Source organism: Chiloscyllium plagiosum, unplaced genomic scaffold (assembly GCF_037043375.1).
Source record: "Chiloscyllium plagiosum isolate Xiang-an unplaced genomic scaffold, Cpla_swu_hap1 HiC_scaffold_3, whole genome shotgun sequence".
Taxonomy (NCBI): Eukaryota; Metazoa; Chordata; class Chondrichthyes; order Orectolobiformes; family Hemiscylliidae; genus Chiloscyllium; species Chiloscyllium plagiosum.
In genome coordinates this window covers 55,852,440-55,867,801 of record NW_028270141.1, presented here as the reverse complement: position 1 = coordinate 55,867,801, position 15,362 = coordinate 55,852,440, and the positions used below count along the sequence as shown (strand labels likewise).

Here is a 15,362-nt window from a genome sequence, read left to right as displayed (position 1 = left end):
GTGAGATTATGCATTGTATATTGTCATACATTATAGAACTTAAAAATTATAACAACAGAGAAGATCATTTAGCCCAAGTGATCCATTGTCGACTCTCTGCATAGCAATCCAGTTAGTCTCATTCCTTTAACATTCACTACTTTTCAGTGGCAGTGGTTTGGTTTAAGCTCAAGCTGTAATACAGCAAACATCAAAACCCCTCTGACAACAACTTCCAACCCTGTGATCTCTACCATCGAGAAGCACATGGGCAATTGGTGCATGGGAACACCATCACTTGCAAGTTTTCCTCAAAACACACCACCCTGACATGAAACTATATTACCCACTCCTTCAATATCAAAGTCAAAATCCTCCCTTTCTAGCAACATAGTAAATGTACCTGCACCAAACGGACAGCAGTGGCTCAAAGCACCAACACTTTCTCAAGGGCAATTAAGGATGAGTAAGAAAAATCTAGCCTTGCTACTAAGTTCATATCCCAGGAAAGAATTTTGAAAAACAAAATGATTTCTGAGGATACTGAGGCAGTGACAGAGAATTACTTGAGCATGCAGATATGGTAGGAAAGCAAAATAGAAGGCAGAAATTAGAGTTCCAGCTGGGTTAAATCAAAGAAAGAAAGTCTATGATTTACGTAGCATCTTTCACAACCCTATGCAGTTTACAGCCAATTTAGTCACAAAGCCATAATTGTAGCAGTCAATTTATGCAGTGCAAGCTCCCATAAGCAGCAATGTGATAGAGAATGCTTAATTTCCTAGATGTTTTTAAAATAGTGCAGTGGGTCTTTTACGTTCACCTAAATAGGCATGCAGAATCTTAAATTAATGCGTTATTTAATGGATAACAGCTTCAACAATGCAGTAGAATATCCAATTTCTTCTTGTGCTCAGCCCTGTTTTTGACTCAGAAGCAAGTGTGCAATGAAATAAGCAACTGAGTACAATCTAAATAATGGATTGAGTAGACTAGATTAGATTCCCTTCAGTGTGGAAACAGGCCCTTCGGCCCAACCAGTCCACACCGACCCTCCGAAGAGTAACCCACCCAGTCAGATTTCCCTCCGACTAATGCATCTAACACTATGGGCAATTTAGCATGGCCAATTCACCTGACCTGCACACATTTGGACTGTGGGAGGAAACCGGAGCACCCAGAGGAAACCCACGCAGACATGGGGAGAATGTGCAAACTCCACACAGACAGTCACCTGAGGCTGGGATTGAACCTGGGACCCTGGTGCTGTGAGGCAGCAGTGCTAACCACTGAGCCACTGTGCTGCCAGATTAGAGCACACAATTTTGACATTGGTAGAAATAAGGGAAGTAGAGGCAGAAGAGAGGAAAAAATATTATAAATTCAACATAATTAGCCAAACAAATATTATGTTCCAGGAGTCCTTTTTTAAGAACTGTTAGTCTAGTTGCTAATCATCTGAGAATACTGAATAAGCATCACATTTTGTGGTCAATCACAAACTAATTTTGGAACCACATTTACAATTCATGTTAGTAACCTGGATTCAGAAACTCAACGTAAATGGCCAAATTTGCATACATCAAGCAAGGACTGGAAAGTCAATCATATCGTAACAGAATAATTCACATAATTCAACTGCCTCTTTTTGGTTTGTGGTAGTACCTCAAATGCAGCTGGCAAATGGAATCGTAACAAAATGATGGCAGAGCACAAGCTTTTTTTTAATTTCAATTTTTGTACTTTATGTTAGAATTGACATGTGATTGCTGTGGGTAGACTCAATAGCCTCTGTGCATGAAAAAACCTATAATCCCTGGGAAGCCACATGTTTACTATACTTGCTTCTTTCTGGCAGGAATGATTGAAATGATATAAATTTTCAAGCAAAACATTGAAAGGTCAGAATTGAGTACTTGAGGGAAAAAAACTGTCAGCAGACAGGTTTGGAATGCATTGCCTGAGAATGTAGCAGACATAGATTATTCCTGATGAAGGGCTTTTGCCCGAAACATCGATTTTCCTGCTCCTTGGATGCTACCTGACCTGCTGTGCTTTTCCAGCACCACTCTAATCTAGACACAGATTTAGTTGAAGTCTTTGAAAAGGAATTAGATAAATATTTTAGGCGGAAAAAAGATTGCAGAATTATTGAGAGTCCTGGCACAAACACAACAGGGGGAATGGTCCTTTTCTGTTCAGTAACCATTCTATGATGGTATCATTATCTCATACCACTAGAAACTAGGTAGAATGCCCATCATGTTCTTCAATCTGCTTTGAAAAACGCAACATATCAACCTGTTGAGCAATTATATACAGGTTAACTTCCTAATTGTATAATACACAAGGAAGTAGCAAGACAGTGTACAAGACATAAATCATAAACAAAATACAATCAATCCATCAGACCTAAAAATACCTATTTGCGAATGAATTCCCTACGTAACTTGAGAATCACAGACTGCTGAGTAGACCCAGCTTATCTTCAGCAAAAATGATACAATATCTTATGGTGATCCTTGGTAATCCAATTATTCAGATCCTGAGTCAGAACAATGACATGAATGATCTCTATGATGGTTTAGATCTCCTGAATTCAGTAAAAGTCAATATTGTGAAACCATCAGTTTTAAGACTCGAAGTACACACATAACTATTTTTAAAGTAAGGGGAGTAAGGATACATAATCTCTGATTTGAACAGCAAATCTGATCTAAAAATACTGAAGCTTATTTAACAATTAGATGCTTTAAGTGCATACACCACACGGAGATCTTAGCCATATCAAATATTCATTCTCAACCAACTTGGATAAGCACTTTGAGTGATCAAAACAGCTTCTAATTAAGCATTGAATGTTGAAATCTTGAAAGTAGAAACTAACTATTTCATCGTGTTGGAATATGCTCACAAAATCTTGCACTAAGATTACATTTGTTTTTTTTTAAATTGAACTAATCCACTCGAGATGCCTGTTACTGAAAATGAGTAGCAGCATGTAGTAACTATAACTGCACAATATGTAGAATATAGAGGAAAGTCTTTCACCCAAAGTGAAAACTTTGGTATTTTCAAACAAAAATAGAAATTGGCTATTGTTCTCTTGCCTTATCTTTAAGTTCATAATTACTTACTGCAACTCCTGATATGCCAGCGCTGCTTGTCTAGGATGTTCAATGCAGAAAAAAGCTTCTGAAAATCTTCTTACCTATCCAATTGGATGGAAGAGGAAGGGAACAAATATAGCCAAAATTTCAGTAAATTTTGTAAAGTAGATGCCAAAATCCCAAGTTTCAGTTTCGCACAATATATATTTAACAAAATGTTTTTGGTAACAAACTTAATCATAGATCAATAATATGATGAGGTGCTACAAATTAAGAGGATGAATAGGCACTGGAGAGGTACGATTTCAAAAGAACAATAGCCATCAATTAAGAATCTTTCAGATGAGAGGCATATTACTAATAACATATCTGAGGCTGATCTCAATACACTATTACTTAGGCAATGTCACTGTGAGCAAAATACTCAAATATGCAGATGATAAACCATGACTACATAACATGAAACAACAGAGAAAAATATTCTGTTATCAGGAACATGTCTTTAGTTAACAGACCTAAACAAATATAGAAAGCAGTTCAATATGCATTAATAATATAATATGGCTGCAAGAAGTTAAGAAAGGGGTCAAATAACACTACAGTCCACAATCAGTTATGAGTTACAATAGTAGAAAGATAGACAACAAATTAATGGATCTTACAAATTATTTAGGATATTACCTTCTAACAATAACCAGGCATGAATTGCAAGGACAGCTGAAAAACTATTCCTTAGAAGGACTGAGAGGGTGTTTTTAAAATGTTTTTCTTGGAACTTGGGCGTTATTGATGAGGTTAGCATGTACTGCCCATTTCTAACTTCCCTTCTAAAGGATGTGGTGAGCTGTCTTCTTGAACCACTGCAGTTACTGGGATGTAGGTAGACTCTCAATACTGTTAGGAAGGCAGTACCAGGAATTTGACCCAGAAATACTGAAGGAACATAAATTCGCAAGCAGGGATGGTGTGTGACTTGGAGGTGGTGGTATTCCCATGCAACTGCTGCCCTTGTCCTTAGAGCCTTAGAGCTGAAACAGACCCTTTGGTCCAACTTGTCCATGCCGACCAGATATCCCAAATAAATCTAGTCCCATTTTTCTAGCACTTGCCCCATATCCCTCGAAACACTTCCTATTCTTATACTCATTTATGTGCCTTTTAAATGTTGTAACTGTACCAGCCTCCACCACTTCCTCTGCCAGCTCACTCCATACACGCACAATCTTCTTTGTGAAAACTTTGCCCCTTAGGTCCTTTTAAAATCTTTACCTTCCCACTTTAAACCTATGTCCTCTAGTTCTGTACTGCTCTACTCCAAAAAAAAGACCTTGGCTATTCACCCTATCCACACATGATTTTATAAACCTCTATAAGGTCACTGCTCAGCCTCCGAAGCTCCAGGGAAAACAGCCTCACCTACTCAACCTCTCTCTACAGCTCAATCCGTCCAACCTTGGGAATATCCACATAAATATTTTCTGAACCCTTTCAAATTTCACAACATTCTTCCTATAGCAGGGAGACCAGAATTGCATACAACATTCCAAAAGTGGCTGAATCAATGTCCTGTACAGCTGCACCATGACCTCCCAACCTCTATACTCAATACATTGACAAATGCCCTTTGGTAAGCATACCAAAAGTCTTCTTCACCATCTTGACTTTCTTGCACTCCACTTTCAAGGAACTATGTGTCTGCACTCCACGGTCTTTTTGTTCAGCAACACTCCCCTGGAACCTATAAGCCCTGCCCTTATTTGCCTTTTCAAAATGGAGCCCCTTGCATTTATCTAAATTAAACTCCATTTGCTACTCCTCGGCCCAATAGCTCATCTGATCAAAATCGCATTGTACTCTGAGGTAACCTTCTTCACTGTCCACAATTTTGGTGTCTTCTGCAATCTTACTAACTGCATCTCCTATGTTCACATCCAAATCATTTATATAAAATGATAAAAAGCAGTGGAGCCAGCACCGATCCTTATGGCAAACCTTGGGTCACAGCCCTCCAATCTAAAAACCAACCCTACCTCACTATCCTCTGTCCTCTAACTTTGAGGCAGTTCTGTATTCCACGTGATCTAACGTAGCTAACCAGTCTACCATGACTAACCTTGTCGAATGCCTTACTAAATCATGTCCACCACTCTACCTGCATCAATCCTCCTTGTTATTTCTTCAAAAATCTCAATCAAGTTAGTAAGACATCTTCTAGGAAGTAGTGCCAGAGGTCTGTATTTTCGGGATCGTTAACGAGGAAGGGGAGCAGACCGAAGTCGTGGTCCACATAGGTACTAAGAGCATTGGTAGGAAAAGGGATGGGAATTTAAGGCAGAAATTTAGGGAGCTAGGGTGGAAGCTTAGTGCTAGAACAAACAGAGTTGTTATCTCTGGTTTGTTGCCCATGTCACACGATAGCAAGGCAAGGAATAGGGAGAGAGAGGAGTTGAACATGTGGCAACAGGAATGGTGCAGGAGGGCGGGTTTCGGATACCTCGATAATTGGGTCTCATTCTGGGACCTCTACAAACAGGATGGTCTACATCTGAACCTGGGGGGCAAATTTACTAATTATGTTTGGGAGGGTTTAAATTAATTCAACAGAAGAAGGGAACCAAATATGTAGGCCCAGTGTCCAGGAGGTTGACAGTAATGAGGTCAGAAATACAGTTTCAAGGTTGCAAGAGTCCACCAGCAAGCAGGAAGGTGCTTTGAAGTGTGTCTACTTCAACGCCAGGAGCATTCCGGAATAAGGTGGGTGAACTTGCAGCATGGGTTGGTACCTGGGACTTCGATGTTGTGGTCATTCCAGGGACAGGAATGGTTGTTACAGGTTCCGGGACTGAGATGTTTCAGTAAGAATAGAGAAGATGGTAAAAGAGGATGAGGTGTGGCATTGGTAGTCAAGGACAGTATTTCGGTAGCAGAAAGGACATTTAATGAGGACTTGTCTACTGAGGTATTGTGGACTAAGGTGAGAAAAGGAAAGGAGAGGTCACCCTGTTGCGAGTTTTCTACAGGCCTCCGAATAGTTCCAGAGATGTAAACGAAAGGATAGCAAAGATAATTCTGGATACGAGCAAGCGTAATAGGGTGGTTGTTATGGGGGACTTAAATTTTCCAAATATCGAGTGTAAATACTATAGTTCAAGTACTTTAGATGGGTAAGTTTTTATCCAATATGTGCAAGAGGTTTTCCTGACACAGACAAGCCAACAAGGGGTGAGGTCACATTGGATTTGGTATTGGGTAATGAACATGGCCAGGTGTTAGATTTGGAGGTAGGTTCGGTTATGTTTACTTTAGCGATGGAAAGTGATAGGTATATAATGTGGGCAAGAGTTATTGCTGGGGGAAAGGCAATTATGATGCGATTAGGCAAGAATTAGGATGCCTAGGATGGGGAAGGAAACTGCAGGGGATGGGCATAATTGAAATGTGGAGCTTATTCAAGGAACAGTTACAGCGTGTCCTTGATAAGCATATACCTGTCATATAGGGAGGAAGTGGTCGAGCGAAAAGAGTCAGGAGGGGACATGAGAAGTTATTAGCAGGTAAGATCAAGGAAAACCCTAAAGCTTTCTCTAAGTATATCAGAAATAAAAGAATGATTAGAAAAAGATAAGGATAGTAGTGGGAAGTTGAGCATGGAGTCCGAGGAGATGGGGAAACGGTAAATGAATATTGTTTTGTCAGTGTTCACACTAGAAAAAGGCAATGTTGTCCAGGCGAATACTGAGATGCAGTCTACTCGACTAGGAGGCGTTATTAGCAATTCCAGGAAGTGTGAAAGTAGATAAGTCCCCTGGGCCGGATGGGATTTATCCGAGGATTCTCTGGGAAGCCAGAGAGGAGTTTGCAGAGCCAATGGCTTTGATCTTTATGTTGTCATTGACTATAGGAATAGTGCCAGAAGACTGGAGACTAGCAAATATTGTCCCTTTGTTCACGATGGGGAGTAGAGACAGCACTGGTAATTATCGACCAGTGAGCCTTACTTCGGTTATGGGTAAAGTGTTGGAACAGATTTTAAAAAGTTAGGATTTATAATCATCTAGGGAGGAATAAGTTGATTAGGATAGTCAACACGATTTTGTGAAGGGTAGGTCATGCTACACAAACCTTAGAGTTCTTTGAGATGGTGACCAAATAGGTGGATGTGGGTAAAGCAGTTGATGTGGTGTATATGGATTTCAGTAAAGCATTTGATAAGGTTCCCCTTTCATAAGGGTTAGAAGGGGTGGACAGTGAGAGCCTTTTTCCTTGGATGGTGATGGCTAGCATGAGGGGACATAGCTTTAAGTTGAGGGGTGATAGATGTCAGAGGCAGTTCCTTTACTCAGAGAGGAGGAGGAGCGTGGAACGCACTGCCTGCAACAGTAGTAGACTCGCCAACTGTAAGGGCATTTAAATGGTCACTGGATAAACATATGACTGAAAATGGAATAGTGTTGGGATAGATAGGCTTCAGATTGGTTCCACAGATTGGCGCAACATCAAGGGCTGAAGGGCCTGTACTGTACTGTAATGTTCTATGTATGTAAGGTGCTGTGGAAGGAGCCGGAGTGCATCTTAGAGAAGGTACAGACAGCTGAGACTGGGCTTCAGTGATGGAGAGAGTGTACATTGGTGCTGGGTACTAATCAAGTAGGCTGCTTTGTCCTGGATAGTGCTGAGCAGCTTGAATTTTATTGAAGCTGCACCCATTCAAGTAAACAAAGCATACACGTAACTTTTAACTTGTGCCCTCTAGATAGTGAGCAGGCTCTGGGGAGACATGAGCTGAATTAATTGTTTCTTGATTTCACATGGAATTAATCTAATTGCCTTAAGATAGCCATCATGAATAGATCATCCATTTACCACTTGCGGCTGAAAATGGATGCAAATACTTAGGCCTTGTTTATCACATTGACGTACTAGATTTCTCAATTACTGAGGATGAGGGTATTTGCGAAGCCTGCTCCTTTGGTTAGCTGTTTAATTACTCACCGTCATTCATACTGGATATGGCAAGACTCAGAGTTTAGACATGATCCCTTGATGCAGAATCACTTACGTGTGTCTATCACTATTTACTTACACTGACCGGCATGCAAGATGTCCTGTGTCATAGGTTGACAACGCCTGGCATGCCTTTCTATAATCTTCACTGGTTCAGTTTTCACAGTGGAAAACAGAACATGTTGGGTCACAAGGTTACACATTTTGGTTGAATGCAATTCTTCTCCCGCTGATTGTCCTTAGTGCCTGGATGATATCCAGTTTTGAATTACTAGGTTTGAAATTTATCCCATTTAGCAGAGTGATAGTGTCACACAATGTCAGACAACATAATGAAGTGTATCTTCAATGTGATGACTGGATTTTGTCACCACAAAGACCATGCAGTGGTCAATACTATCAATACTGTAAAAGACAGATTATCTGTGACAGGTAGATTGGTGATACCAGTGTTAAGCTAGTTATTTCTTGTTGTTCCACTACCACCTTTTGCAGATCCAGTATAGCAGTTAGGCTGCTTCAGACTCAGCCAGGCCGGCCAGTTGTACTAATACTGAATTACTTTTGATTGCAGATAATCCAGTGTACATTCTGAGCCCGTGCTTCTTCAGTGCTTCTTCGAAATGAAGTTCATCGTGGAGGTTCATTTGTTTGAGGAGATGGTGTAGGTGGTAATCTGCAGGAGTCTTTATTGCCCACATTTTACCTGATGCCACAAATTTTACCATGTTCACAGTCAATCCTGTTTAGGATTCCAAGGACAACGTCTACCTGATGGTACTCACTATGTAGACATCTGGTGGGTCTATTCTGTCAGTGAGTCAGGACATGTCCAGGACAGTAATGGTGGCATCTGGGACATTGTCTGTTATAAGCATATTTGTTAGATAATTATTCTACAGATATTAATAAGGAGGACTTGTCAGTGTTGATAGGGCTGGGTGTGCCATTGTCATCTCTGATGTCAAGGATGATACTGGATGATTCAGTCATAGAGATGTACAGCATGGAAAAAGACCCTTCGGTCCAACTCGTCCATGCCGACCAGATATCCCAACATAACCTAGCCCCATTTGACATCACTTGGCCCATATCCCTTCAAACTCTTCCTATTCATATACCCATCCAAATGCCTTTTAAAAGCTGCAATTGTACTAGCCTCCATCACATCCTCTGGCAGCTCATTCTGTACACGCACCACCCTCTGCGTGAAAAAGTTGTCCCTTAGGTCCCTTCTTTATTTTCCCCTCTCACCCTAAACCTATGCTCTCTTGCTCTGGATTCCCCCACCCCAGGGAAGAGACTTTGTTTATTTACCCTATCCATGCCCCTCATGATTTTATAAACCTCTATAAGGTCACCCTTCAACCTCCAATGCTCCACAGAAAAGAGCTCCAGCTTATTCAACCTCTCCCTATAGCTCAAATCCTCCAAACCCTGGCAACATCCTTGTAAATCTTTCCTGAACCCTTTCAAGTTTCACAACATCTTTCCGATAGGAAGGAGAGCAGAACTGCATGTAATATTCCAGAAATGGCCTAACCAATGTCCTGTACAGCTGCAACATGACCTCCCAACTCCTATAATCAAGGCTCTGATAAATAAAAAAAAAGCATACTAAACGCCTTCTTCATTATCCTACCTACCTGTGACTCTACGTTCAAGGAGCTATGAACCTGCACTCCAAGGTCTCTTTGTTCAGTAACAGTCGCTAGGACCTTACCGTTAAGTGTATAAGTCCTGCTAAGATTTGCTTTCCCAAAATGCAGCACCTTGCATTTATCTAAACTAAACTCCATCTGCTACTCCTCAGTTCATTGGCCCATCTGATCAAGATCCTGTTGTAATCTGAGGTAACCTTCTTCGCTGTCCACTACACTGCCAATTTTGGCATCATCTGCAAAGTTACTAATTATACCGCCTATGTTCATATCCAAATCATTTATATAAATGACAAAACGTAATGGACCAACACCGATCCTTGTGGCACTCTACTGGTCACAGGCCTCCAGTCTGAAAAACAACCCTTCTACCTTTGAGCCAGTTCTGTATCCAAATGGCTAGTTCTTCCTGTATTTCATGAGATCTAACCTTGCTAAGCAGTCTCCCATGGGGTACCTGCTGAACGCCTTACTGAAGTCCATATAGATCACATCCACTGCTCTGCCCTCACCAATTCTCCTTGTTACTTATTCAAAAAAACTCAATCAAGTTCGTGAGGCATGATTTCCCACGCACAAAGCTATGCTGACTATCCCTAATCAGTCCTTGCTTTTCCAAATACATGTAAATCCTGTCCCTCAGGATTGCCTCCAAAAACTCGCCCATCACCAATTTCAGGCTCACCGGTCAATAGTACCCTCGCTCTTGCTTGTCATCTTTCTTAAATAGTGGCACCATGTTAGCCAACCTCTAGTCTTCCGGCACTTCATCTGTGACTATCGATGAGACAAATATCTCAGAAAAGGCCCAGCAAACACTTCCCTAGCTTCCCACAGAAATCTAGGGTACACCTGATCAGGTCGTGGGGATTTATCCACCTTTATGCGTTTCAAGATATCCAGCACCTCCTCCACTGTAATATGGACATTTTTCAACATGTCACCATCTATTTCCACACATTCTATATCTTTCATGTCCTTCTCCACTGTAAACACTAATGTAAAATACTCATTTACTATCTCCCCCTGCGGCTCCACACAAAGGCCATCTTGCTAGTCTGAGGGATCCTATTCTCTCCTTAGTTACACTTTTGTCTTTCATGCATTTGTAAAAACTCTTCAGATTCTCCTTAACCGTATTTGCCAAAGCTATCTCATGTCCCCTTTTTGCCCTCCTAATTTCCCTCTTAAGTATACTCCTACTGCCTTTATACTCTAAGGAGTCACTCGATCTCTCCTCTGTATACCTGACATATGCTTCCTTCTTTGTTTAACTGAACCCTCAATTTCTTTAGACATCCAGTAATCACCTACCAGCCATTCTTATTACCCTAAGAGGAATATACTGTCTCTGGACTCTCATCATCTCACTTCTAAAGGCTTCCCATTTTCCAGCCATCCCTTTACCTGCGAACATCTGCCCCCAATCAGATTTTGAAAGTTTTTGCCTAATGCCGTCAATATTAGCCTTCCTCCAAATTAGAACTTCAACTTTTAGATCTGGTCTATCCTTTTTCATTATTATTTTAAAACTAATAGAATTATGGTCACTGGCCCCAAAGTGCTCCCCCACTGGCACCTCAGTCACCTACCCTGCTTTATTTCCCAAGAGTAGGTCAAGTTTTTTTTACCTTCTCTAGTAGGTATATTCACATACTGACTCAAAGTTTTCTTGTACACACTTAACAAATTCCTCTCCATCTAAACCCTGAGTACTGTGGCAGTCCCAGTTTATGTTTGGAAAGTTAAAATCCCCGACCATAACCATATTATTCTTATAGATAACTGAAATCTCCTTACAAATTTGTTTCTCAATTTCCCTCTGACTATTAGGGGGTCTGCAATATAATCCCAATAAAGTGTTCATCCCTTTCTTATTTTTCAGTTCCACCCAAATAACTTCCCTGGATGTATTTCCAGGAATATCCTTCCTAAGTACAGTTGTAATCCAATCCCTTATCAAAAACGCCATGCTCCCTCCTTTCTTGCCCTTCTTTCTATCCTTCCTGTAGTATTCATATCCTGGAACATTAAACTGCCAGTCCTGTCCATCCCTGAGCCATGTTTCTGTTATTGCTATGATAACCCAGTCCCATGTTCCTCACCATGCCCTGAGTTCATCTGCCTTCCCTGTTAGGCCTCTTGCATTGAGGTAAATGCAGGTTAATTTATCAGTCGTATCAGTTCTCTGCTTTGTTCTTGCCTGCCCTGAATCTTTGCCTCGCTCCTTTTCCCAACTGTACCAAACGCAAATGGATCTATCTCCCTTGGTCCCACCCTCACCCACCTCCCCACCTTACCACTTTAAATCCTCCCGATCAGCTCTAGCAAATCTCCCTGAGTAGAGTAGTCCCCTTCCAATTCAGGTGAAATCCATCCTTCTTTACAGGTCACTTCTAACCTAGACAACATTGCAATAATCCAAAAATGTGAATCCTTCTCCAATACACCAGCTCCTCAGCCATGCTCTACCTTCCTATTCCTACCCTCACTAGCTCTTAGCACTGGAGTAATCCAGATATTACTACCCTCGAGAACCTCCTTTTTGAATTCCTGTCTAACTTTCTATATTCTCCCTTCAAAATCTCATCCTTTTCCCTTCCTATGTGGTTGGTTCCAATGTGTACAATGACATCCTGCTGGTCCTTCTCCCCTTTGAGAACATTCTGCACCTTCTCTGAGACATCCTTGATCTTGGCACCAGGGAGGCAACACACCATTCCGATTTTCCGCTGCTAGCTGCGGAAACGTCTGTCTGTGGCTCTGACTAGAGAGTCCCCTAACACGATCGATCACTTGGAACCCACCATATCCCGCATTACATTAGAGCCTGTCTTGACATCAGAAACTTAGCTGTTCCTGCTGCATTCCCCTGAGAATCCATCACCCCCCTACATTTGCCAAAACAGCATACTTGTTTGAAATGGGGATAGCCACAGAAGACTCCTGCATAGCCTGCCTACCTCTCCTGGAGTTAACCCCTCTATGTAACTGTATCTGCAGCTTTTCTCCCTGCGTATAACTGTCATCCATCACACTCCTTGCTGTTGTAAATTCCTCATTGCCCCTGTTGCTCTAACCGATCCATTAGGTATGATAGAATTCACAACCAACGACATTTATTGCAGATATAATCCTCAGTAACATGTGAACTCTCTCGAAACTCCCACATCCGACAAGAGGAGCATATGACTCTACTAAAGGCTATTTTTGTTCTTACCAATCTGCAGACCCAGAGAATAGTACCGTCGTATTGCTATACAAAACACTACTCCAGGCTAACTTAATTCTATGGTTTATATTTTTAACGTTTGATCAAGAGACAGATCTTAGTAACATATAATCAATAAATAACCTACACTGCTCACTACTGTAGATTTACAGCAAGACTACACTTACAATTATACACTTACCTGTTTCTATGCTGTGACCTCTCCCAAACAGGTTCCTCCAAGATTAGTTGTGAATTTTGCTGTTTGTTAATTTTTTCCTAGACATACTCTGATGTCCAGCGATACATAAACTCAAATGGCAAAAGCAGTAACTGCGCAGATTCACTGCTGTGTCAGTTAGCAGTGTGGGTTTCTTTCTTTCTCTCTCTCTCTTTCACACTCCATGTGCTGGCTATTGTCTGTCATTCTCCCTTTTAAAAGTGCCATTGTTTTGACTTTTTTTCCTCCAAAGATCCAAAACAATGCAAGTTTATAGAACAATAATTGCTGCTCCTGAAATTCAAGGAAATCAGCTCCAACACCTAAAATACCTCAAAAAAGGTACAGTTGTTACAGCCACAAATTTTTCCTGTCCTTCAAGTTGGCTTACCCAGAATCATTTGTATGGCTTCATTCCTTTCTTTGGCATTTCTTGCAGTTGTTGATACGAGTGGCTTGCTAGGTTATTTCAGAGGGAAATACTGCTGTAGGTTAGGCTGGTAAGGATAGCAGATTTGTGTTCTGAAAGGCCAATGAGTGATGGATTTTTATGACAATCAGTAATGATTTCACTGTTGCCATGGACTAGCTTTTAATTTCAATATTATTAATTGAATTCAAATTCGACTATCTGTAGTGATGGGATTTGAATCCATGTGTTAGAATAATAGTTTGGACCTTTGGATTACTATCCTAGAGACATTACCACTATGCCAATGCCATTCCTGTTTCAAAATAAGTGATCTCCTATTTAAGACAGCGATGAGGAGGAATTTCTTCTCTGAGGGTAATTCGTGGAATTCTTTAACCCAGACAGCAGTCGAGAGAAGTCACTGAATATATTTCAGACAGATTTCAGAATCAAGAGTGTTGTTAAACCGCAGAAGGAGGCTGTTCTGCCCCATTGTGCCTGCACTAGCTCTTTCAATAGGTATTATGACTCAGTGCCATACTTGCCTATTCCCTGTAATCTTGAATAATATTTCTATTTAAATCATCACATAATGCCTTCTTGAATGACTAGATTAAATCTGCCTTCACCACACTTCCAGGCAATGCAATTCAACCCAACTCATTCATTATGCAAAAAAGATTTTTCTTACATCATATTTGCCTTTCTTGCAAACTACCTTGTGTGTGTTTTCACACTTTTGATCTTTGTGATCAGGAAATAGTTTATCCTTATCTACACTGTCCAGATCTTCCACAATTTTGAAAATTTCCATCAAGTCTTCTCTTAGCCTTTCTCTTTCCAAGATCCATCACCCATGTCTCAGGTTTGTTGCAGTGCTCCAGCAAAGTTTAGCACTTGCTGGAAGAACAGCACCTCATTTTCAGGGTGGGAACCCTACAGCCTTAATATCGCCTTAATAATTTCAGGGCTTAAGCACCTTTCCCCATGGTTTCCCCCACTCCACACACTATGCTGTGTCATCACATGGGCTGCTACCACACACAACCCATTGTCAGCTACTAATCATTCCTATTAGCAGCTATTCATTCTCATAGTCTGATCTCGATCCACTCCTTGTCTGTTCAACTGCGCTTCTCTTTTATTCTGCCCCATCATACCCTCCGCATAAAAATCATCCATTTCCTAGCTATCATGAGTTCTGAAGAACCAAAATGTTGATTCTGATTTCTCTCCAAATGCTGACAGTCCTGCTGAGATTTTCAAACAATTTCTGTTTTTGCTCCAATATTTTGATCTATCTTCACAACTGAAGTTTCTAGTCAACCATTCTCACATACCTCTAAACCTTTTGCCAATGTTTTCAGAACTTTCCTAAAGTGTGTTTAGAAATATATGCCATATGCCAGTTAAGGTCAAAGCAGTAACTTACAGAAAACATAACCTCTTTAACCCGGTATCATCTGCCCTTATTTATGAACTACTCCTTATAAGTACCCTTCCACCTTTAACGTAAGCCTACATATACTCGTGTGTCTTTATTTCTTTAATCTTTTACCATACTGTATCCCTACATTCATTCTACCAAAATATATTAACTCACCCTCCACTGCATTGACTTCATCTGTAACTATTTGGGCAGCATGATGGCTCAGTGGTTAGCACTGCTGCCTCACAGCACCAGGGACCCAGGTGCAATTCCAGCCTTGGGCTGCTGTGTGTGTGGAGTTTGCACATTCTCCCTATGTTTGCACCCGGTTTCCTC

At 40.9% G+C, this 15,362-nt stretch overlaps 1 protein-coding gene across 4 annotated transcripts in view; it reads right to left on the bottom strand.

Annotated features, from left to right (window-relative positions):
- Window positions 1-15,362, bottom strand: part of fam135a (family with sequence similarity 135 member A) — a 318,933-nt gene that overhangs the window by 107,827 nt on the left and 195,744 nt on the right. For all 4 annotated transcript variants that reach the window (XM_043681723.2, XM_043681738.2, XM_043681746.2 and 1 more), the window contains one exon: window positions 3,117-3,190. In XM_043681723.2, coding sequence (XP_043537658.2) covers window positions 3,117-3,190 — 74 coding nt within the window. The remainder of the gene's footprint in view (window positions 1-3,116; window positions 3,191-15,362) is intronic.